The 22,773-nt window shown below is 41.5% G+C and overlaps 2 protein-coding genes across 3 annotated transcripts; one reads left to right on the top strand and one right to left on the bottom strand.

Moving 5' to 3' along the window:
* Positions 1 to 13,644: 13,644 nt before the first annotated feature.
* On the top strand, positions 13,645 to 16,903 carry ube2a (ubiquitin-conjugating enzyme E2A (RAD6 homolog)). Its single transcript, XM_083890721.1, has 6 exons — positions 13,645 to 13,786; positions 14,820 to 14,900; positions 15,019 to 15,044; positions 15,434 to 15,523; positions 15,667 to 15,755; positions 15,925 to 16,903. Exons 1-6 carry the CDS (start codon positions 13,743 to 13,745, stop codon positions 16,051 to 16,053), a joined length of 459 nt encoding a protein of 152 aa, XP_083746847.1. The 5' UTR covers positions 13,645 to 13,742; the 3' UTR covers positions 16,054 to 16,903.
* A 104-nt stretch (positions 16,904 to 17,007) lies between these two features.
* On the bottom strand, positions 17,008 to 22,111 carry nkrf (NFKB repressing factor). 2 transcript variants are annotated; one of them, XM_083891795.1, is made up of 3 exons: positions 21,802 to 22,111; positions 20,923 to 21,047; positions 17,008 to 20,033 (listed from the first exon to the last, which is right to left on the bottom strand). In XM_083891795.1, the coding sequence occupies exons 2-3, from the start codon at positions 21,011 to 21,013 to the stop codon at positions 17,701 to 17,703; spliced, it is 2,424 nt and encodes an 807-aa protein (XP_083747921.1). In that variant the 5' UTR covers positions 21,014 to 21,047; positions 21,802 to 22,111; the 3' UTR covers positions 17,008 to 17,700. The 2 variants fall into 2 exon arrangements, with proteins under 2 accessions (XP_083747921.1, XP_083747922.1); XM_083891796.1 differs by lacking the exon at positions 21,802 to 22,111 and adding an exon at positions 21,134 to 21,181.
* Positions 22,112 to 22,773: the final 662 nt, after the last annotated feature.

The raw sequence follows: 22,773 nt of genomic DNA, 5'->3' as shown, positions 1-22,773 counted from the left end.
AAGACTGACTGTTGCTGAAACTCTACAGTGCATTATGCAGTGAAACCGTACGTGCACATGAAATTCTGTGGTCCACAAAGTGCGGAGTAGATTTCTGGTGAAACAGGAAGTGTGCTTTTATCTCTGCTGCTGCTGCTGCACTGAGCAACTTTGAGAAAAAGACAGACACACACACACACACACACACACACACAACAACAAAATAAAGAAGAATCGTTTACCAGGTAAATGGAAAGAAAGAAGAAGAAAAAAAAAAGAAGCCTGACGTTAAGGGAAGGCCTTATACAAACATGAAAGAGGAAGAAAAACACTGTTCAAACTTCCCCATGAGCTAAAATAAAGAGGCCTGCACATACGATGAGAAACATTCTGTTCTGATAAAGTTAAGATGCTGGTTCAACAAGCACTGCATGACTGACTTTATGCACAAGACTGAGGCAGGAGGGGAGGGGGGGTGGGTTTTCACCCTGCTACAGCTGCTGCATTTTAAATAAAATCTGCATTAAGTCAAAGACAGAAAAATTGGCTTGGTGTCTCCAGTATTTACTGATTACCACACCAAGAATAATACATGTGGGCTTGGTCAAAGGGGGCTTGCAAAATAGTGTTCCCGCCCTTGATTCAACACGCCATATAAGGCAACAACTGGTAAATGAAAAGCAACGGAGATGTCAGAAAAAAAAGAGGAAAATACTGGTTAGATATTTAATGAGAGATTTTTGTCAGTTACCTACTCGATCTCACGTGGCGTCACGATATAACGTGTCAATGGAGTTTGAGAAAACTAGTTTGAGATGCGCAGCAAAATAAAAGTGAAAAAAAAAAAAACACCCACATTGAAAGACAAGCAGGCTCAGAAGAAGTTCAATGACGAAAAATAAGAATCTAAATATGAGTTTTAATTGCATGACATTTTCCAACTCCCTTAAGCTTATCGCAATATGTCACGAGTGCGAATGAAATGTTTTCATGAGACGAAAGGTGCACGGCGTATCCTCTTACAACACACAACTCACAAAGACACACACAACTGTCAATGCCTCGATGCAATAACGTGGATTCAACAAATGTATATTTGTATTTGTTCACACGGACAAAACAAAAGAGAAGAACTATTCGTCACTAACCTCAAAGACACAGGATTCGGATGACAAGGTCCATTATAGCAACCAAACAGGTCTCGATCTTAGTAACCAATGAAAATCAAGAAAGGAAAAAAAAAAGAGTCAACAAAAGGCAAAGCAGGGAATAATCCAATGCGCGTTGAAAAGGGGAGCGAGGTTGTGTGAAGGTGTGGACCGCTGGTCGGCCGCCACACGTCTTTCTCGCTGCGACAACACGAAACCCGAAGAGGTGGAGACACGAAAAGACAATGTAATGGCTGCTGTTTGAAACAGAAAAAAGGAGAAGTGCAATGAAGCAACTTGCCCTCTCCCTATGAGTCACACAGCACTGTCGCCATTGGTAAGGGAGCCCTGAGGCAGAGTGCTTTCACCTGGCCAATCAGTAATGAGTATCGGCCCTGAATGCAAATCCTTTCAGGTGAGCTCGGCTGCGGTGGGGGATTGGTCGAGGCTGCAGCGGGGGAGGGGAGAACAGCCAGCTCTAACCCGGGGAGCCACACCTTAAACAACATGAAAGACGACAGACGGGTTTCTCCTGCAGAGGTGGAGGAGTGCTGCAGGTGGAAGTAAGCAAACAGTCAGACAGGTATGCACTTACCGTAGACTTTGACCATACAATATGTGCCAGGCACGGTGATTAAAATCTGTGTGGCAGCCCAGAGGTAAAGTTCACTTCTCTTTGTGTCCCATTAAAACACTTACAATGAACTGTGAGTCCATTAGCTGTCACTGAGGCAGTTAAGCTGCTGAATTGTTGGGGGGGGAGTTGTTCCTCCTGCACGAAAAAAAAAAAAAAAAAAAAGCCCCATAAAACAGTTTCTAGGGTGAGGGGAGAAAAAAGACTGAAGTCAAATGTATTTTAGGCATTAGCTTCAAAACAGGAGCAAACAAAAGGTCTGCCACTTCCTCCTCCTCTTTTTAAAGTTAAAACAAACGCTCAAAAACCATTAGAAGATTGAAAAACTGGATATTTGTTTAAAATGGCTACTTTGCCCATAATACTCTCTATGGAACCCTCAATGATGGGATGATGTCCTTTGATTTCTGAAGATGGCTTTGAATAAAAGTTCCTTAGAAAACAAGGACATCAAAGACAAACTGCTATAAAGAGAACCAAGTGTGGAAAATAAGGATAATTGGACCAGAAACCATGTCCTGGAAGCCATTACGGAGGAAATAAAGGTGCTTTCACCCCCAAACTACACTCACTTATTGGAAGCACTCTCTAAAGGCATTATGTGTTGACCAGACGAGCCACGACAAAACATTTGACAGTGTAACTTCCCTCCTATAACCTATTTTTCAGTTAACAATCATCACATACCAAGCTTAACTCAACAACAATCAAATATGGACTGTATATCTTTGTTTACATACATTCAGGAGTTCTTTAGATGTGCAGCAGGTGTCATGTCTCATGAATATCTTGTTCAGAGCATGCAGAAAAAGCAGAGACTTAATAAGAATCTTTTATCAGAAATGATGCTGAAGCAAACAGGAAGCGGTGGTCTGTGGTGAGTGTTGAGCTCTGCGTGTCTTCACACTTTGAGGGGTTGACCAATTTCTACGTGTTAACCATTGAAAAGCCCCATGTAAGAACTTTAACAGGGGCAAAAAATAAGAGTCAAATGTTTCCATAAAACTTGTTCTTAAAAGGACTTGGAGATAACATAATACAGGGCTTGAGGGGAGTGAGTGTTTCATTTTTATTTATTTTTTTAAACAAACCCATTAAACTCAACCGCTGTAGCGGGATTTGTTTGTCACAAACCCCCGAAATCGCCCTCTCCGTCTCCACAGAGGGCTCTCATCATCGCATTAATTCTCCCTGGCCTTGGTTCAGTAAAGTTCAGCTCAGTTGAAAGCAGCTGTTTGCTTCAGAGCAAATTGATAGCATTGCTGTGAGGGGGGAAACGTTACACCAAACAAGCTCCGTTTATCACTCTCTGCCTTTGCAAATACCGTCCACAACCCCGGAGACATTGTGGAAACTGTTCACATCTTGTGATATAAACTGTTAAAAAAAAAAAAAAAGGCTAATGCACTGCAGAGCTGCTGAAGATCCAGGACGACTATGTAAACATACAAAAACATGTGTGCGCGAGCCAGTTTTTAGCAAAATAGTCTTAGATAATTTTGATTTTTGGCGCAAAAGAGTCAGGGAATCATCAGCTTTGCTGTTGTTATGTTTGTCTAATTTGAATGTTGTGACTGACAGTTGGAATTTTATATGAGCAAGCTATCAATGTTACCTAACTAAAATTGGTGGTAAATTCTGAGTCCAAGCTTTCATATAAACATAAACAGCATTATTGCTTGGAATCAAAACCATTTTTATTCTACTTGAATAAATATTGTTATCTTAAAATCTAAAGGAACAACATTAACGCATGAAAAATGCCAAGCACATCCTGCCAGCGTCTCATCTGCCCAGCTACTATAATATGACACGGCAGCTGTATATACAACCAACACCGTGTTTGAACAAAAAAGTTGTATTTGATTTCAGGATTTCAGGATTTTCCCAGAATAAATACAACACGTCAAACAAGCTTTTGCAAAGATCCACCCCAAAAAAATACAGTGACTGCTGTTTCACTGGTTCTGGACACACATTTTTTTTTTTAATGGATGGAAAAGAACACACGAGAAAAAATAATAATCAGAACCAATTCATGATGTCTGAAACACACAATCCACCTTATTCCTGGAGGCGCCGCTGGAGAAATGATTATGGGTGAAACTTCCAGGGCAGAAAGCGTAATAAGCAGTAAACTCTTTCTTTCCAGTGGCAAAACATGGTGGTGGCGGGCCACAGTTACACGGACTCAGAATCACTCTGTTCCTGCAGAGCATGAGCATCCTGCAGTTTGAAAATCAACCAATTGCTCATGGCGATGATTAGCGTTCAGTTAGCATGGAAAATGCCAGTTCTGACGCGCTGGAATTCACGCAAGGTATCATGGGCCATGGACTGGTCGATTAAATAACTGAGAACCTAAATTATAAGAATAAACACGTCACAATTGCGTTAAATTTGTCTGAAAAACAAAACAAAAGATTCATAAAAAGCATAAAAGAGGTTGGAGCCAACAGCTATCGAAGAAATATCTGGTTTACATCGTTTGTGACTATTTATTCTCATGTGAACAGGGCCAAAAGCTACACTTGCTGAATTCTCTCCAGAGAATTTACAACACGATCCTTTCAATTAAATCTCATTGCACAACAAATGACATGCACACTGCGGAGGGAAACCGACAGAAGTGGGGACGTTTAAATCACTACGTCCTGACACAGTGCATGAAATTAAATTCACATTTTGAATTTGAAAAACTGGAAAAAAAACAAGTGCACCACGTACAAAAACAGCCATGTGACCCCACAGACGGATAACTGAAAGGACACACCTTTTCCTTTGAAGACTAAGAATAAAAAGAGGGTCACTGGTTAGTTTCATGTGCCAGTTTTACATAACAGAAGCCATCAACAACAGATGAACGCCTCAGAGGAGCTTGTTTTCTGTGGTATGTCTCCATTAGGAGAACACTGGCACTAAGAAGCTGGTGTGGTTGAGTTCCTCTTCAACCCAAAGAGGAACGTTACTGGACATATCAGTCCATAAAAATCGATTTATTATGTTAAAACCCCTTGATATTCAAACTTGTATGTTATATATTCAGTCGGGGCTAAAACAACAGTAAAATATGGCAAAATCCAAAATTTGTTGGACTGACAAGGAGACCAAATTATCATCTGTCAATTTATAGCTCCCAGAGAATGGAAGTACCAATTAACGCTGTTTTTTTTTAGTGTGTATCTGCGTCATTACCTCGTTTACGAAGCCCTGAAGGTTCGAAACAAACAGTTCAGCCACTGCTGAGAACGCTGTGTTGTATTGTAATCTCGGGCTCAGCGACATTGCTGAAAAAAAACCTTCTGGTTTACGTAAACAGCATTTCTCCTGAACAGCGGATCCTCCTGATCCGGGCACATCCAGTTGCGTACATTGTGCCGCAGAAGAAGAACGTCCGTTGTGGAGGTGTTTAATGCGCGACAGTGTCTTCTGACTCTGTGTCCGACGCCGGGTCGAGTCAAAGGGACTGCAGTACATCCACTGTTCCAGAGGGGGGAGCTGTGCTTCTGAGAGCTGGTGTGCTGATTACATCACTTCCAGGTATTGGCCAATCACAAGACAGTTGGGCAGGCTCTACGCTGGCTGGCCAATCACAACACACTCTTGTCTTCTGGGTGTGAGATTTCAGTCTGAAACACCGCGGCTGAGGAGAATGTCAGTAAGGAGAGATTTCTATTGGCTCATTTACAGCAACTAGGAGGTTTTTGACCATAAAAACAAGTTAATGTATGTAATTAGACCTCCATAACTCACATATACGTGCGATAGGACCACTCTATGGGAGCTTTAAAGAATGTTTTTAAGATCACAGATTGTCACAGACTCAGAATGGCTCGACATGCTAACAAATAGCTGCCAGCTCAAAATGTAAACATTAACATAACTTCAATTAGTTAACCGGGTCTAATACAATACACAGCTGACATTAAACATTAAAGTCATTAAACCTGGGAGCTTATACAATGGGTCATATTTAAGTACAACATTTCTGCTCACAGCTTGCAATCATTTCCGTTCTCTTTGCAGAGTTCCCACTTCATGACACTTTATCTGATCATGCCCTAAACTTGTAAGCAACAAATTTGTACCAGACGGACGCTGCTCCACTGAGAAGCATCATCAGAATATTCAGTAAAGAATTATATGTGAGGGCTGCGTACTCCATAAAACCCAGACAGATATTTTGAAACAAGCCTTGACACGATGAGATATGGGGGAGCCTTTGGATGACCTCGCAGAATTATTTGAGCCGTTTGAAGGTCATCTGCTTCACCGTAGCTTAACTCCAGAACAGGGAAAGTTTCCAGACATGAGTTAACAGGACAGCATCAGTAGAATCCACTGGGGACCCTGAATGGGGTCAACAATAGGGCAGAAAGGCATTTTAATTAACCCACAGAGATGGACAATGAATTACAACACTAAAAAAAAAAAATTTCAGGTCTGTGTGTAATATTTGTGAACGACTGACAGCAGCCAAGGTGATAAAAATATTATTTTTCCCTTTGGGTCGAGACCTGAAATTCTAGCACATCAATTTGTTTGCTCAAATGATCATCCTCAGACAATGACCGTCCTGAGCTGAACGCGGATCTAACATGATTCACTGTGCAGACACGAGTATAACTGTAGGTATAACCACATAGCACAGAGCTGCGTAAGTGCAAGGCGGCACAGACGATGCTTTCAGGGTGCTGAAGCAGCTCGGCACACTATATCTGAGTGATTCATTACCACCTATGAGCAGAGAGTGATGCCGAGGCAACAGGCCTAAGAGGACAGCGTTCACTTCAACATTCAATACACTGCACTATACCGGAGACTGATACGTGCAATGAAAGACGCTCATTACCAGCAAACGACTTCTTGGGGGGGGGGGTTGTATATCGTAAAGTACGGAATTGTACATCTCCTGCGTGCTACATTATTTAGCAGTGTGATGCTGCTTCAGATTGTCTTCTATGAGAAAACGAGACAGTAAATGAAAGCAATGTGACCTTTATTATAAGGCTGTTACGCTCAACAATGCTAGCAGTCAGTTTAATCAAACTAAGGCCGTAGTCTGACTAAGACGGGCAACTGGACAGCGACAAAGAATCCAAGTATACATACGGCGGAAAAAAGGGGGCACTGTATCTCTCTATAAGGTAGTGCATATTGAATCCGTTTCCTTTTGACTTTTCACGTCACAGAAAAACAAACAAACAGCAAACAGCCTGATACAAATAAGATCGAGCATTGTTGTTGTGGTTGTTGAGTCATCGATCTACGAATCCCATGATCCAGGTATCTTAGTCTGACTAAGACTAGCTCAACTGCAGTCTGACTAACATGTTTACATGACATTAAGAAAACCCAATTATGGTCTTAATGCGACTAGAATCAGACTTTTAAAATGCATGTAAACGCTGCTGGATGTTATGGCGACAGAAGTTACACACTGGAGCTTTAAATGTCAGACACACCACATGCAATCATGATCGAGACTGTCGCCTCACATTTGTATGTCAGCAGGTTGAAAATGGTAAATTGTTACAGGCAAAATAACAAATATATTTCCCCCAAAGACTATAGGCCAGCCAGTTTAAAGTATTACTTCTACTACTAAGTAATATGAGGGTAGTGGGAGGGCAGTAGTTCTAGAAGGAAATTTAGTTTTTGAATTCATATTTGTGAATATAAATTATTTTTGGTTGTTTCTTGACATTACGTGTGTCTGCATGTTAACATGATTCAGTTTCAGGATGTGCAGCTGTGACTGTTTGTGTGTTAAGATGTACATCTTAAGTTTGAAGGATGTAACATATTAGTGGCCATGACGCCAAGCCATGATTAAGTTTTCTGTGTCAGCACAAACAAATGAAAAAAATAGTTCACAAAAAAAACAAAACAAGGAAGCAGTTAACTACCTTCACCTTTGGCATAAAGATGGGGAAACAGCTGAGCTTCTTAATAAAAACGTGAGTCATAGACTCCTCATACATTTAGGTGGAATTGCCGTTGTTTGATGTTTGGAACAGAGAACTTTAAAAAAACGGAAAAAAAAAAATAGACAAGCTGTAAGAGTATCGATGGGACGACTGCTGGCCGAGCCCCATGCAGACTGCAGCTCATTAAATATTGAATACACAGAGAAGGCCAACCATCCAGATCATCCACATCACACCTCAGTGGGTTATTTCAGCTATGTGCATTCAGGGACCGACAGAAAAGACTCATTGAACATTAAGTAACCACACATGATTTTCATGCAGGCACATTATCGTGCAATGCACTTTCGCTGAGGTCCTGAAAAGTCAGCCTAGCCTGTGCCACATCATCTCTTTCAGGGCTAAAAAGAAGCAGGTTTGCAACAAGCAGCAGTTTAAAAATTAGAGTTCCAGTTTATCGGGGGTTCATTATTAATAAAATGCAATGAGGCCCTAAGAGCATATTGGTCTGTCACTCGGGTTCTGGATTGTAATACCCATAGGCTCCATTCAGTTAAATAATTCAAGGAGCCTGAGGCTGACTGTCATGTTGAAATTAACCCAAAAGGGAAAAAAAAGGACTAAATTTACGAGTAGAAATGACATTTAACTGTATTTCAGTGGGTGATGTGATGAGGGGAGCTCGCTGTTGGGAGTTTAAACAACACCAGCAGAGCTGACTCATGAAAGGCCTTGCTTGGTGATCCACTCACTACTGCCTCATTTAAAGGCATAAATAAAAAATGACATGATGAAATATCATTATCATCCAAAGTTGCAGACACAGCAGATTCTATTTCTGTCAGGGACTATTTTGCGAGGTCAAAACTACAGCAAGAGGCGCCGTGCAAACCAAATTACACATCCGTGCTACGGCGGATTACGCTCCTGTGCTTCTGCGGATCTCGGCGGGGCATGATAAAAATATCTGAGTAATATGGTTAACTGCTCTTATGATGTCAACATGCTGCCGGAGAGAAGACTAAATACTCATCCCCGAGTACTTCTTCCTGTACTGACATATCCAGAGGCTGATATTATACGACTAAATATACACTTTTCAGCGCAGCATAAACAAATTCCATTTTAGCTTAGTGTGAGGGTCTGTCCAATGTCATTTTTATTTCTTTAATCCATGCAAAATACTTTTGTTGCCTTTAAAATGGCTAAGCTAGCTGTACAGCTTCATACTGCGTGTATCTTACATATATAAGAGTGTATCTACAGGAAAGCAAATACATACATTTACCAAAAGGCTGAGTTCTTTTCTCCTTTAGAACTTTCCTGATTCCTGAATTCATCAATGATGGCAGCATTATAAGACCTATTTGGTTTATGATTAATGATTTCTCAGCCGACTAGTCAAGTTAGTCCTCTTTAAAAAAAAAAAAAAAGGCTAAAAATAGTTTCTGCTGCAACACTGGATTGCATCATCATGACAATGCACAGATTCATTAGGACACTGAACCATGAGTGGTCCCAGTCACATGGCTGTGAGTCAGACAGCGTGAGTGCAGGAATACAGTTACAGGTGGAATTTCCCTCATCTCCCCTTTCTCTCTGACATCATGTCCAGTTAGAAGCAGCAGCAGCAGCAGATTACTTCTATACCTAACACATCTGACAAGGTGATAATCAGGTATCAAAAGGCTCAGAGTAGTTAAAGCAGCAATGACCAATTAAGGAACTTTGCAAGCAGCAGTTCCCCCTGTAAGCCCTCGACATGATACTGTCCCAACGACACAGTACACATTTTCATAAAAACAGGAAGTTCCGCAGTTTTATTTCTCTTTTCAAAAGGTTCCTGCAATTATGCAACCCCCCTTTTCAGGTTTCAGCCACCTCATGTGACTGTTTAGTCAAAGCATATAAACATTGCCATCTTGTGGTTACTTCTAAGGCACCAAATTACACTAATTCACACCTATGAAGAGAGGGATTTTTGTTTTTAATCTAAAATGTCTGTCAGTAATCGCAGTTTGTCGGCTTTTCTTGTGATAGAAAGACGATGAATTCAGCGCGTCTGCACTTGACATAATAGGTGGCACAAGATCACTTCAACACCGCTCCGCGGATATGAACTGTGCCGAGTTTCCTCGTCTCTCACAAGGCCGCTCTAAAAGCTCATGTGAAACTGGAGTGCTGCTCTCTAAATAAGATAAAAGCTCACTTCTTATTTTTGTGTAGCCAAATCAATATTCAGCCGGACCATTATGGCAGACGAGAAGAAGTGCCAGATGCCAGTTTGTTGTTCCGACAGGAATCAAGAGCACAGAAAGGCTCTCCCTCCCTTGTTGTCCTTGGTCATCATCGCACTCCTTAGCTGCTCAGACTGCTGACGGTGACATCACTGTCACAGGATAAGAAGGCTGCTGGGAAACTGCTTTATCCTCCACCACAGTACACACACACACACACACACACACACACACACACACACACACACACACACAGCATCAAAACTATCAAAGCGAAGCTTAAAAGGAGAAAACAGTGGCTGAACGTGTGGGCAGGAGCATGGCAGGATGTCTCTAAAAACAACAGCACACAAACAAGACAAATCCACACTGGAGTGCATTTGGAAAAGTCTTGTTCTGGGTAATTGCTTTCAGTGGATTGAAGTTCCCAATTATCCCCAAGTTTTGACAGTGTTTCCCACCATGGGAAGACTGAAGGGGAGGGCAAAAAAAAGAAAGGGTGGATGAAGGCTTGGTGGGTCCAGCTGGACCAGTCTCTTGTGGCTCTAACAAGCTGAATGCCAGTAACTCTCGTCTTCCCTTTTGCGTCACAGCCGCCTCCTCTGAAGGCAGCCGTGGCAGCTGACCAATGGGATAGTGTTTGTCTGTCCCATGACACAAGCGTCTTAGGCCAAAAATGTAAACATCTGGCAAACATTTAGACTCGCCACAAAACAGGGTCGATCAACAATGCTGTGTCGGAGCGCTGCAGATATATTTGTAGAGGCTGTAAACACTCGTTCGTACTTGTCGTCAGAAACATCTCGATAGTCGTTTACGGGAATATTTTCAGTTCTGAGGCTCTTTCGCTGGAGAGGCGGACAACTATCTATAGACGTGACTGTCGAGATGAGGAGCTGTCACCTGTTTTCTTGATTAGATGATTGGAAATCAGACATTTCATTTCAAAAACAAACAGATAATCAATTTAACTGCATAGAGGAGAGGCAAAAACACACACTTTAGAAGCTGGAATCATCATTTTTATGCCAGTTTATGCTTAAAAATGTAAGAATTTTCCATAGTTTGTATACACAATATTGGAGCCACATCTAACATCACTAACCTGAGGTCGAGGACTATGTTTATGATGCGAAGGACGGAAGGAAAATGATTTTTCTAAGCATGTGAAGTGTAATGATTCCTCTAAAACACACACACACACACACACACACACACACACACACACACACACACAATTTATGCAGTCACATGCTGGCTGACTAACACAAAGGGAGAGTCACAGTAAATTATAGGCAGAATAAAGCAAAGCCTGCAGGTCATGGATCCCAGTGGCTACCACACATCAGCCTGACTACTAAATAAAATAAATAGTGTTTAAAGTAAACTTTTAAAAGTCCTGATATTACATATTACAAGTACCTAGTTAATAACTCAATAACTACTAATAGTACTACTAATGTCTGTTTATTGTGACACTTGGTGTAGACGTCACTGGGTGTATTTATTATATTGTTTACATATTAAATGTTAATAAATGTACACTGCAAAATAAAAAAAAGACATTGCAAATCAACACATAATGTTGATAAATGGTTCGAAAACGAAATTAAATCGCATATTCAACTCTCAATATGTAATGATCTATTTTCAATTATTTTATTTTATTTTTTTTAATCGCGATAACGTTTTTGGGCCGTGCCCTAAATCGAAACTTAAAATGCTAACACAGGAAGTGTTAGCAACATGAAACATATTGGGCAAAGAAGAAATAACGTAGTAATAATAATAACTAAAACACGCATTTAAAACACTCTTTAGTGGACCTACCTTGTTAGCTAGAAGTTGTCACCCAGCACAGCATGGCTCCCTGGCCGTAAACAGGCAGTTAAGTGTCTGTCCTCTTGAACCGCGCCGACGGCAGAGAAATATTATTATCCCCGGTGCCAGTTGGAGTCAAAACGGTACAAGAGCAACATCATCGCACCGTCGTCGTCGCCGGCCAGGCAGTTTCCTTCCCTCCTCCTCCCTCCCGCCCGCTCGCTGCTCTCTCCAGCTTCGCTCCCTGACACAAGGTTGCAGTTTTCTCCGACAGGGGCTGATGCGTGGGGAATTCCTAACAGTCACATTTTCCTGGGAAATGATTGGCCCCGGACCAAGGTTTAGGCTGCAGCCTGGTGGTGGTGGTGGTGGTACAAAGCGAGAGTCCAGAGAGAAGAGGAGTCAGTGTTCAGCAGTGAGGAGAAACACGCTATGAAGAAAAGTTGTTCACCGTCCGCGTCCTGACCCGCTGCTTTTAAAAAAAAGTACACACTATGAGCTGTCAGTCTCCTCCTTAATCACCCATACGTGCGTTAGCGTTGACCGTTAAACAGTCTAAGGTTAATTTTTACTACGCGGTCACAGGTGTGGCTTCACCGGCAATGTTGTCAACACGAGCGGGTCATAATAAGACAAAAGTCGGTAGTAAAAAGGTCACGAAAACATCCGCGTTCACTTCGTAAGACCACGACGAGCGTTGCCGTCTCAACAGATAACAGCTTTTTAAGTGGGAATTAGGAATCTTCCGGGAATGTCCAGACCCTTGTGCGGAGATAGCAAATGAGGTTAACTCCTCTGAGAGGGCGGTGTCAGCAGTAGTTTCTCTGGAAATGATGAACGACGTCAGTAAAACGCTGTGTAAAAAAACATCCAATACTAAAACAACGTAATAAATTACATGTGCGATTGGGGTTTTTAAAAGTGGCGAATTATTGCTGCTGCCGTAGAAAAAGTAATGTTCCCATACCGGGAGTCGAACCCGGGCCGCCTGGGTGAAAACCAGGAATCCTAACCGCTAGACCATATGGGACATTGTGTCCTGTAAGGGATCTCATGGAATATAAAGAAAGACAAGACTACATATTAATATTAATAACTGATTTAAGCTTAAAAAACGTGGTGTTTTTGAAAATATCATGAAGATGGGACTGTTGGAATCGACTGCATTCGTTTTTATCTCCGATATCCCAAAAAACATCTGTCAGCAAAACCTACGTGTAATATTGATTTTAATTTGAATGTCTATTCATTTTTTCAACTAGTGATGTATTCACATGTGCTCTGTCTCTATTGCCAACTCAATCTAGAGATAACTTGTCTTTTTGTCTGTTTTATATATAAGTGTGTGGGTTTCAAATGAATTCAAATGGAATATTTGTTATTACGAGATCGATGTTGACTGTTCTGTGTATAATTTAGTGCCATCTAGTGGTCTTTTAATGTTATGCATGCTAAACGAATACCTTGTTTTTAATTGACTCATGATTGACCTCATGGAAGAGTTTGTAAAAAAATAAAAAATTATTTGAGGTATGTGATACGGATAAAATATTATGTGTACGAATGTGTCGTGTTCGCAACCAACTGAACATGGGTGCTAAACATATGACGTATTTTTCGCTAGAATCGTACAAGTGAAGAGACGGGGTAGTATAGATCACATAAAAACGATTCCAGCTTTGCTCGTATCACTTTTGAACAGCCTAAAGAGGTAGACGTCTGTATATAATACGATATAATTTTAGGTGACGCTGTTAGTTTGTGCTTATGCAGCTGCGTGGCCCGCCGAATTAGAGCGACTCAACGTTAATGCCCCCCGTGTATTGCCAGGTGGTAGCGCCCTTAGCCTAGCAGAGGCAGCCAATTATTTGTCAAAACTAGCATTCGTCGCCTAGCCTGCTAGGAGCTACGTCTAAGTCTACCACCAAAAACGTTCCCTCACATTTGAACCGCTCACGTTTATGCCAAGGAGCGAGATTTGTGTGTAAACAGGATGTCAACTCCAGCAAGACGACGTTTAATGAGAGATTTTAAACGGTAAGCGGAAGGAAAACAAGAGAGAAGTAGCTATGGTCAGCGTTAGCAACCCTAATGTTAGCTTGTCATAGTTAGCTTATATTTTCTTCACGATCGAGTTTTAATACATAGGTAAACACTGGTTGGTCACACGTATTAGTTATATTCGGGTCGGGTACGCGTTTTCAATTTTGGGCAGCGTTCATAAAATAATGTTTGTTAAGCTCTTGACATTTGTCGGTCAATTTTAACGTTGCTGATTGGGCGCTGACAACAGCAAGGCATCCAGTATCAACGATGTTGTTGGGCAACGTATACTTACAGTTAGCTTGTGAAATACGGTTTATTGAAGTATGTGGTGGACGTGATTGTTATTAATATTAATAGAAACGGTTACGGGCTGCTTGTATATAGTTTGTGAGATGCGGGTCAAAGTCACTGTCCAGATGGTCTTTCAGTGTCAGATGATGCATTTGGATATAAGTTTACTGTCCTAATGCAGACCGAGCTTGGCTACTCTGATCCCGGGACCTACACAGATCACTGTCCAAGTCTGAGGATACGCAGCCATCTGCCATGCAGTCAATAAAAGCTTACGGACACTACACGGTCTGTCGTGGCACATGGTTTCTTTATCCCTACTTCCAACATCATTCATGGTCACAGAGACCAAAACCTAATCCTGGTTGTCCACGGTCACCCTCATTACCCACTAAAAGACTGACAGACCCAAATCTTATAACTAATGAACACGAATGTTATTATCAATCATGTAAAAACAAATCGATCCCTCACCTTGTTTGATACAAATAGTAAAAGTACATATTAAGTACTGAATAATAACGTTATTACATGATATCTCAGTGTATACGAGTAGGTCTTGATGTCATTCATCTTGGATACTGAAAGTATGAATGTAGTAGTAGTTTTTTGGGGGGAAATCCTCAGAGTACAGTAGCAACCCAAATACCACTATAACACTAACATTGACATGTGTAACATATTCTGGTAAAAATCACACAGTTTATCAATGTGCTTTTATTGAATCTTGTAGACTGCAAGAGGATCCTCCAGCTGGAGTTAGTGGGGCCCCATCAGAAAACAATATCATGGTATGGAATGCTGTCATTTTTGGGTAAGTTAAGTTCACTTGTTAAAAAAAAATATACATATGAACAGAGCATTATGGAAAGTTTATTGAAGCTTTTTGCAAATTGATTAACAACCTAACAAATCTGTACACTGTCTTTCAGACCTGAAGGAACACCTTTTGAAGATGGTAAGTTCTTGCTGAGTCTCTTCGTATCTATTATTCATATTAGATAAACCATCAAATTTTCATGAAGACTTTGGAAGCCAGGTTACATCAATATAAATGTTATATGAGATAGAGAAGAGTTTGTTTTCAGCTTCACAACTCATCAGGTCTCCTACATGGAGCTGATCGATTTTGTGTCAGGAATAAGTTAAGGTTTTTCTCAAACAGTAAGCTACTGAAGTTATAGCACTTTATCAAATTGTTCTGCAAAACCACGAATGGTGCTCAATGTTCAAGAAGCCAAATTGTTGTCTTCATAAGCTGTGACCAAATGTCTTTTAAAGTCAGCTTTCCATTTAACTGCTTTCAGTTGTGTATATTCATATAGTGCTCTTACCTCTCACTTTCAGGAACTTTCAAACTTACCATTGAATTCACAGAGGAATATCCAAATAAACCACCAACAGTGCGATTTGTCTCCAAAATGTTTCATCCAAATGGTATGTACTTCACTTCCTGTAGAGATGATCAATGTAATAATGTCAGTTACAGATATATAAGGTTATTACATTTATTCCTTATTCATCCTAGTGGGGGAAAAAATCTGTTATCAACAATCTAAAAGCTTTTTTCTGTTCCTTAGTGTACGCAGATGGCAGCATATGCTTAGATATACTTCAGAATCGTTGGAGTCCAACCTATGATGTCTCTTCAATCTTAACCTCAATACAGGTAATTCAACACTCATGTGCAAACGCAAAGTAAGAAAAGTCGATAATCTTGTGTGTTAGTGAGAAAACAAAAATACCTAGTATGAAATTTGTTGACCGTTGTTAAATGACTGTTGTGGCGGAAGTCTATCATGAGAAACCAACCGACATTCTCCTTTCTATGTTTAAAGTCTTTACTGGACGAGCCAAACCCAAACAGTCCAGCCAATAGCCAGGCAGCGCAGCTGTACCAGGAAAATAAGCGGGAGTACGAGAAGAGGGTTTCTGCTATTGTTGAACAGAGTTGGCGTGACTGTTGACCCCTGTTGACGTCGGAGTGTGAACAGTGTCGTCTGGCCCAGAATCAAGAAACCACTGATCAAGAAAACAAGTGATTACACAAATAATCTTAAAATCCTTCTCAATATATTTGTCCCATAACTGTTGCTCAGTTTGTATGCTGTTGTGTTGTGGCATTCACTGCTACCGAATGCTATTGTTGGGCAATAGCATAAGTTTGTTAAAAGTTAATGTACCTTGTTATATCTGGGTTACTTGCTACATGCCCCGAGTCTCCTTTTTTCTTTGAAAAAAAAAAAGGAAACAGCTGGTCTCTCAGTACACACTTTTCTACTTGTTTTTTTCAACTGGCTGGATGATTCTGAGACAGTGAATTAGATGTGCTTGCTGTGTGGTTTTGCCGTGTAGATACAGAAATCCATATTTCCAAAAAAAAGAAGAAAAAGCTGATCCTGGGTGTTTTTCCATTCAGTTTCAGTGGTTTCACTTCTTTTGGTTGTATTTCTTTCTGCATTTTGAAAGCCTTTCAGTAGGATTTAAAAACTGGCATTGAAATCCACGACTCTTAACAAGTTGTCAACTCAACAGATGCCTTTCTCTGAATTGTACTTGTAATACCATGCCTAGGATTTTAAAAATGATCTAGCTCTTGGTGACCAGGTATCTCCCAACACTGAAACTAGAGATTTTGTACCCTTTCTGGGCACTTACCTTTGTTTCACGCAGTTTCAGTGTTGACCTTTTTATGCTATTTTACAATCTTACAAATCAGCTGATAATACTGTTAAACAGGATGGTATCTGTTTTCAGATTATAAAACTTTGCACTGGTAACCCATGTAACAAATTGTACATTTTCTTGTAAATAAAAATAAATATACACCAAGTGTCTTTGGTTTTTTTTTCTAAATTCCAGTACTAAAATAAACATGTGAATCAAGTCCAGCCTATTATTCAGGTTTAATTTATTCCGATTTTACAGCTGTGAAAACAAGCAGACAAGTTAACTGTACTCACATAAACCAGCACGTCAGACGTAACGAAGATCACAGCATACAGTTTCCATGTGAAAGGTTTCATATAATGGACGACGCAGCTTGTATGTTTACAATGACCTCCATGTGTTGAACGAGCAGACAACATTGCAAGAATTGCCGACCAGAGGTGGTGCTTAAGTGTGAACGGTATGAGCAAATAGCTACTGTGTGACAAAGTCTGTCGAATTAATGAATGAATCAATTGTCCAGCACTCACAAATGAGCAATAGACCTGCATATTCCACCAGGTTCCTTGAACAGCCATGAAACAAATTTATTTTGGTGACAAAACCCTTGTAATTTTTTTTTATCCCCCAAGTCCTGAAATTACTCAAGCTTGATAAGGACATGATACCACAAAGCACTGAACACAAGCTTGTGCAAAAGTGAAATGGATATAGAACGTGGAATGGCAGGAAATTTAAATGATTCATCCTACAGCTCCTGCTAAAGCTAAAATACACTTGATGGCAAAGGAATGCAGAAACCACAGGCGATACCTGATTCTCATTTGTTAGTGTGCTGTAAGTCTGTCTCGCATGTATCAACAAAGCAGTTGCACAGTGATTTGCACTGGAGTCCAAGTCGATGACAAACTTTGCCCTTTTCCCCCTTTTGCTTTGCATGCAAATTAGTGCGAGGCCTGAGGCTTCACGAGCTCATAACGCCCCACCTGTCCTTCCTGCAGAAGCTGACCAATGAGCTGGTCTTTGCGTACTTTGCGACTGACGATGAGGAACCGTTGCCGTCCCTGTCCGTACGACTTGCTTCGTAAGCCATATTTCTGAGCTACCTGGTGGATCTGTTTGCGTTCATCATTGGTAAGGTCGGTGGAGAAGCGAAGATCATCCTGACGATCTGAACAGGCGTAGTTACGAATGATGTCTTCAATATCGCGCTTCCTGAGTTGATTTCCTGTTGTTTTGTCCGTGTCCATGCCCAAGCCTTCTCTGGAAAACTGCTCCTTCACTCTGATAGGTTCTGCAATGCCTTCGCCATCTCGGCCCAGACCGCCACCTTTCCAGCCCATCTTGCGGAGCAACTGATTTCCAATGTTGTCTTCTTTTATCTCCTGTCTTGTTGCCTCCTCACCAGAGCGAGCCAGGATCTGGGATCGGGATATGGCATCGTTGTGCCCCTCTTTTCTTAGGTTGGATTTGACCACGGCCTGCGTTTGTTTTAAGGTGGCCAGAGCCTCAGTTGCTGCAATGTGTTTCACAATTTTCTTGGGGCCAATTCCTGCTGCCACATACTGGCCTTCTAAATAAACTTCACACCTCCAGCGATTATCAGGAAGAAGGGTGAACTTGTAATCAGCTGTCACTTTATTAAACTGTGCCGTGTCATTAATGATACAGATAGCATTGTCAGAGTTTTCCAGGATGACCAACTCACTCAGATGCTTCTTTTTGCCACCCTGTTGCCCAAAGCATCCTCCAGAATCTGACGGGTTAGTATTTCCCCTGTTGTATTGTGATGATTGCTGCTGCTGCTGCTGCTGTTGTTGTTGCGGTTGTTGATGATGATGTTGATGTTGCTGCTGCTGCTGTTGTTGTTGTTGTTGCTGCTGCTGCTGCTGCTGGTGTTGCTGTTGTCGTTGAGCCTGGTTCATGCGGAGTTTCCTCACCGCCTCTGCAGCTGCTGAGTGCTTTGAGCTCTTTTTAGTGCCCGTTGCCTGGGCCACCAGCTCATCCTGCACAAAGACACTGCACAGCCAAGCACCATCATAAGGGAGAACGTCAAACTTGTAGTCTATCTTCATGCGATTAAACGCAGCAGAGTTGTTGAGTATGCAGATGGCGTCATGTGCATTGTCCATAACCACAAACTCTGTCCAGTGCTTCCGTTTGTCGGGTTCATATTGGCCTTTAGAGCTGGGTGTTGGTTTATCCTCTGGGTTGCGGAGTGCAGGTAAAAAAGGAGGGGTCGGGCTGTGCATCTGGCAGACAACCACATCAGTTACAGTCAAGTGTCTGTATCTGCGCTGGACAACGCGAACTTCCACTTGTTTCAGGAAGAGTTTTACAGCTTGCTCAGAAGCTCGGTCTCTTGCTCCATTTTTACTGCCTGAGTATCCTGTAGCGAGATACACGCCCTGGAATCTCAGTTCACAGGCATAACCGTCTGTTGGTACTTTCCTGTTCTTCGGTAGGTCAGCCTGGGGAATATCCTTCAAATTGACATAGATATACTCAGGGTTGGTTTTGCAGGCCTGAATGCTGCGGCTCAACATGAAATTATAGTTTGGTCCATCATTTCCTATCAAAAACATTGAGTCACTAGAGGCAACAGCCAACGCAGATCCCAAGTTGGCAATCAGCCTTTGCTTCTCGTCTAATGTTGACTGAGATATCTGAAGAGGCTGTGATGAAGAGCCCAACTGAGACGTGGTGGGACTGTTCCTGCCTGGGCTGTTGTAGACTCTGCTGAATGGCCTGCTCGATGACGGCCGCTCTTGAAAACCATAACCCAAGCCCTGACGTCCTGACTCCCATCCTCCTGCTCTGCTTGCCCCCCCATATCCATTATACCTTTGGGGCCGAGAATAGTCTGATTGTCTAGTAGAGTGGGCTTCATACTTGGCTGTGTAGTCTTGCTGTGTTTTTGTCATGAAGTTTGGGGCAGAGCCACGTCCTCCATAACCTAAGCCACTTGTGCTACCTAAAGAAATCTCTCTATCATGGTCTCTATGGGAACCCCAAGAGTCAGAGCTGTATGACGGCCGGCTGTCAAACGCAGACCTCAGGGAGGAGGAGCCCTGTGCTCTACTGGTGCTGCTGTAGGAGGAGTGCTCAGTGTCCCACTGTCTCGCACCATATGACTCACCCCTCCTACTCTCTTTATCGTTCTCCTTCTCATCAGTGCCATTTCCTCCACTGCTTCCGCCACTGACAAAGTGCACAGGCTCAAATCGAGGTCTGCAACCAAATTTTGACACAGGCATTTTCCTCATGGGCTCGTCTCCTGCAATGACACAAGTACATAGTGTTCTTAGATGACACAAGATCGATACTACAGAAGTCCCAGGAAACTGATTCGGGAGTGTGATGTCATTCATTTTTTTTGGAATAGGATGTTATGACAGAACTTAATGTCCAAGTCTCTGAAGTAAACAGCCAGGTCAAAGACCATCAAGCTGGTAATAATGACTAAGGAGAACTTACCTCCTCAGTCATCTCCACTTATAGAGGAGGCAGATGCACGTGTTATATATAACCCTGTCAAGTAAGTGGTTTGTGTTATTAATAATTACTTTATTGTGCTTGTCAATTCTTTAGAACCAAGTACAATAGGACATGGTTCTGAACATTGTAGAATTCCAGTCATCACATGAAGGAAGCAGCTGTTGCTTCATGTCCCCCTAAGCAGCACTAAAGAAATGTCGCACTTATCTTGAACATATAAAGTTAAGACCACAGTGCAGAATAAAATGCACAAAATGCAGTTAGGAATGCCAAGTACTCACACCATTGCCTTTGAACCATGTACAAATCTGCCTTGCACAGTTCAAAACACAGTTGCTACAGCAACCCACATACTGATCAAAGGCAGACATGGGCTGCATCAAAAAAGAAATATTTTAAGAAATCTTAAGTAGAAAAAAAGGTTAATATAATAAAATGTTTGAGGTTTTTTCAACTCTGAATTGTGGACATTTTATGAAATTCTGTGCATGTTCAAGCCACCAAAAATGTGATAATTTAGGAAGAAAGTGAAGAAAAAACATAATTCAATCCAAAACGTCCACACCACTTGGTGCTCAGGCCCTAGATATTTCTGGGCATATTTGATATATTTGAAACAGTAGCTAAACATTACACAAAACTTCAGAAGCTAGATCATTAACACTCACTTCCATCAGAAGAAGTAGGTCTCTTTTTTGCTTCAGAAATAGGACTTGAGTCGAATGAGGGCATTTCGATAGTGTCAGTCCCTTCTGCCATCACCAGCACCGTCCAAATCAAATCTCGGCCATACCTGTAATGGAGGCCAAAGACAGAAATTAGACAGTAAATTAATGAATGAGATTTGAATGCAAAAAAAACACTTTTAAAGACACTCACCAGCCACTTTTTTTAAGTTCATCATGTTCCTACTTTTTTTTAGGTTTTTCGGTTCAAACTGCTTGTAAATTAAAAAATATAAACAGCCAATTACATGGCAACACTTCAGCTGATTTTATGATGTATCGCTATTAGATTGTCTTGTAATATATCAATTATCACAGAATCTTTGTATCGTGATACTATTGGTATCATGGACCATGCATCGCGAGGTACCCTGCGACTCCCACACAGACACAAAAAGCCCAGTCAGTCACGTCACCCTGGTTCCAGACCTGACCTTGAAGCAGATGGGCTACAGCATCAGACGGTGCACCTCCTGCAACTTTAGCAGGTGGTTCTCTAGTCTTAATAAAGTGGCCGGTGAGTGTTATATCAAGTCTGCTAGCTGCCTCTAGAGGCTAAAAACATTCCCAAGTAAACAAGCACCACATGCAAGCGACATGCAGTCTGGACATTAAACATGCAGCAGTGTAACCACTTATGCATGTTTCATGGTTATGAAGTCAGAAGTTACAAAAACAAGTGGATTTGGTGCAAAAGACAAAGCCGGAACAGAGTGACGCAGTAGGCCGAGAGGATCCATCTGGCACACACGTTCATCAAGCTCAACATTCATATTTGCCAGAATTAAAAGATTTCACAACTAAACTGTACCATAGACTTACCTTAAGGTGTGGCCTTCCGCTCGACGTTTACTGCCGTGCTCTGTCTATGCAAGAGACAGTGTATATATCTTTTTTTAATTGATGTTGTTGTTATTATCGTGCTAGCCTAGCTAGGGTGTCTGTTAGCATTAGCCAGCTAGCACCGAGGCTAACTTTAGTAGCGAAAGCCTGCTCGTCCCCCCGCTTCCTGCCAACACGTAGCTCCTCACAGCGGACCAATGAACGGGTTCGTGTTCGTCAAGAGAACTTTTCCGTGACGGGCGGCTCAAACCTCCCGGGTGACACATAAAGCCATTCACCTACAGCAGCAGCCCGCTTCCATTTTCTGTGAAATCATGGCGTCTCTGTGTCAGCGCAATGACCCAGAATGCTTTGCTTTGGTGGCGGACAGCGCGGAGGTTCAGCGGCCTGCCGCCGTCACTGCACTTTACTTCTTCTTCAACTTCTACAACAGGAATCAATGGACGTGTTTTTCACACTGTAACATGTGGAAAAAACACGCGGAAACATTATCCACTGACAGGGCCGGTTCAAGGAAAGCATCGACGAGGGGGCAGTCAGAAATCAATCTTTCTTTCTGTGGTATGGTGTGGAGTATTAGGGCAAAACTGTGGAGAAAAGTCAAAATATTATGAGAATAAAGTCACAGTATTTACATTTTCTCTTCATCTCTGAAAAACTACTACTAAAACAACTCGTCACAACAAATAACAGATTAAATAGATTAAAAATAATCCAACATTTCTACCTGGGATGTAGTTAAATAAAATGTAGCATTTAAAAAAAACAAAAAAAACAATTATATTTACTTTTGTTTAGAGTCATGTTCCCTCTAATTTCGCATGTATCACAGTATACTCTATCATACTCTGTTTGCACTATTTTATTTATTTATTTAACAAGTCTATATTCTCAGATTAAAGACATAATTAAATTCTGACATAAAGAAGAAAAAAGAAAAAAATGTTGTTT

This window comes from Microchirus variegatus (genome assembly GCF_963457635.1).
Source record: "Microchirus variegatus genome assembly, chromosome: 6".
NCBI classification, from domain to species: Eukaryota; Metazoa; Chordata; class Actinopteri; order Pleuronectiformes; family Soleidae; genus Microchirus; species Microchirus variegatus.
The sequence above is the reverse complement of the archived record's forward strand: the minus strand, read 5'-3'. Positions and strand labels throughout refer to the sequence as shown.

Bases quoted from the DNA above. Each gene is read 5' to 3' on its own strand.
- ube2a (XM_083890721.1), top strand. From the start codon at position 13,743: ATGTCAACTCCAGCAAGACGACGTTTAATGAGAGATTTTAAACG. The intron at 13,787-14,819 runs GTAAGCGGAAGG...TGAATCTTGTAG, and splicing joins TTAATGAGAGATTTTAAACG to ACTGCAAGAGGATCCTCCAG. The intron at 15,524-15,666 runs GTATGTACTTCA...TCTGTTCCTTAG, and splicing joins CAAAATGTTTCATCCAAATG to TGTACGCAGATGGCAGCATA.
- nkrf (XM_083891795.1), bottom strand. From the start codon at position 21,013: ATGGCAGAAGGGACTGACACTATCGAAATGCCCTCATTCGACTCAAGT. The intron at 20,034-20,922 runs GTGAGTGTTAAT...GTGTCATTGCAG, and splicing joins ACCTACTTCTTCTGATGGAA to GAGACGAGCCCATGAGGAAA.